Source organism: Tupaia chinensis, unplaced genomic scaffold (genome assembly GCF_000334495.1).
Source record: "Tupaia chinensis unplaced genomic scaffold, TupChi_1.0 Scaffold000024_1, whole genome shotgun sequence".
Classification (NCBI taxonomy): Eukaryota; Metazoa; Chordata; class Mammalia; order Scandentia; family Tupaiidae; genus Tupaia; species Tupaia belangeri.
Window position 1 is genome coordinate 106879 of NW_006159454.1, and position 1776 is coordinate 108654.

General features: G+C 55.9%; 1 protein-coding gene across 3 annotated transcripts in view; it reads right to left on the bottom strand.

Annotated features, from left to right (window-relative positions):
* Positions 1-1776, bottom strand: part of AIFM3 (AIF family member 3) — a 24804-nt gene that overhangs the window by 7734 nt on the left and 15294 nt on the right. For all 3 annotated transcript variants that reach the window (XM_006140191.1, XM_006140189.1, XM_006140190.1), the window contains exons 10-12: positions 576-667; positions 341-471; positions 141-256 (exon numbers count right to left, since the gene is read on the bottom strand). In XM_006140191.1, the coding sequence (XP_006140253.1) occupies positions 141-256; positions 341-471; positions 576-667 (339 nt within the window). The remainder of the gene's footprint in view (positions 1-140; positions 257-340; positions 472-575; positions 668-1776) is intronic.

Genomic DNA, 1776 nt, shown 5'->3' on the forward strand with positions numbered 1-1776 from the left:
CTCCCAATGCACAGGCACCAAGAAAACTCACTTATTTATTTATTTATTGTAGTTTTTATGATAGGGTATGTGTGCTCACCAGAAACAGAGAGCGAGAGGAAAGTGAGAAAGCAACCCCCCCTGGGGGGCCGGGGGCTCACCTTCATGAGGGCACGGCCAACACGCTCCCCCAGGAACCTCCTGAAGGGGGTCTCCTCCAGCTCCACCACCGACACTGAGTGGGCCTTCTCGGTCAAATAGGCGGCCACCTCCATTCCTGGGGCGGAGGGGAGGGGTGGAGGGCTGGCACCCTGCACCTCCTGGGACCAGAACCGCCTCACCCCACTCCCCAGCCACTCACCCAAGAAGCCGGCTCCCACGATGACGGCGTTGCGGCCCCGGGCCAGCCGCACCACGCGATTGGCATCCTCGGGCGAGCGGATGGTGAACACGTTCTCCACCTCTTTGCCTTTGCAGCTCAGAGTCTTAGGGCTGAAACATGGCGGCCTCAGGGAGGTGTTCCCGGCAGCCCAGGCCCTCATGTCCCAGCCGGTGGCCTGCCCGCTGTCCAGCAGGAGGCGAGAGCCCCCTCCCACCTGCTCCCGGGCGCCAGCAGCAGCTTGCTGTACTCCAGCTTGAAGCCATCTTTGAACACGGCCTTCTTGTTTTTCACATCCACAGTGACCACCTGCGGACCCCGGCAGGCAGAGCTTGGTGTGGGCGTGGACCTGGGCCCTGCCAGCCCATCCCAGGTCCTGCAGTGTCCCCAGAGCCCAGCCAGACCTTCTGGGCAGCTCCCAGAGAGCTATTCCTACCGTCCCCGTTTTCTTTCCTTTCTTTTCTTTTCTTTTATTTTTTGGTTTTTGAGAGGTTTTTATTATAAGGCGCATGCGCTCGCCAGAAAGACAGAGAGACAGAGAGACAGAAAGCGAGAAATCACCCCCCCAGGGGGGATGGTCACGCTGCAATCCCTTCTCCTCCCTTCTCCTCTCGGGATCTTGGGCGTGCGTGGTGTGAGTTTAAGCCACCGGGTCCAGGACTTAAACCACGGTCGAGTACATGGGAGTCCAGTGACATAGCCATTATGCCAACTGCTGGTCCCACCCCACTTCCTTTTCTTAAATGCACTAGAAGGTGCATCCACTTGGGATGGGGGGCAGGGAGAAAGTGAGAAGGCACCCCCCATGTGGGATAGTCAAGCTACACTCCTTTCTCTCCTGTCTCCCTCCTTTTGGGACTTGAACTGTGCAGTTAGTCATGTGGGATCCAGCTGCTTTAACTACTATTATCCCACAGTCTGGGGACCAGCAGTTAGCGTAATGGCTATGTCGCTGGACTCCCACGTAGTCGACCGCGTTTCACGTCCTGGACCCAGTGGCTTAAACTCACGCCGGGCGCGTGTGCGTGCGTGCCCAAGATCCCGAGAGGAGAATGGAGGAGAAGGGATTGCGGCGTGGAATTTTATTTATCTTTTTTTTTCAACTTGCTATAAAGCATGTGTGTGCACTTGCCAGAGAGAGATTAAGTTAAAAAGGAAGTCATCGGGACCAGCAGATGGCATAGTGGTTATGTCGCTCGCTGGACTCCCACATGGCTATCAGTGGTTCGAGTCCCAGACCTTGCCGCTTGAAACTCATAGTTGGTGCGCATGCATGCATGCCCAAAATCCTGAAAGGAGAATAGAGGAGAAGGGATTGCAGCATGGCCATTCCCCCGGGAGGTGATGTCTCACTTTCTGTCTCTCTGTCTCTCCAGTGAGCATAGGCACCCTATAGCAAAAATCTCTAAAAAAAAAAA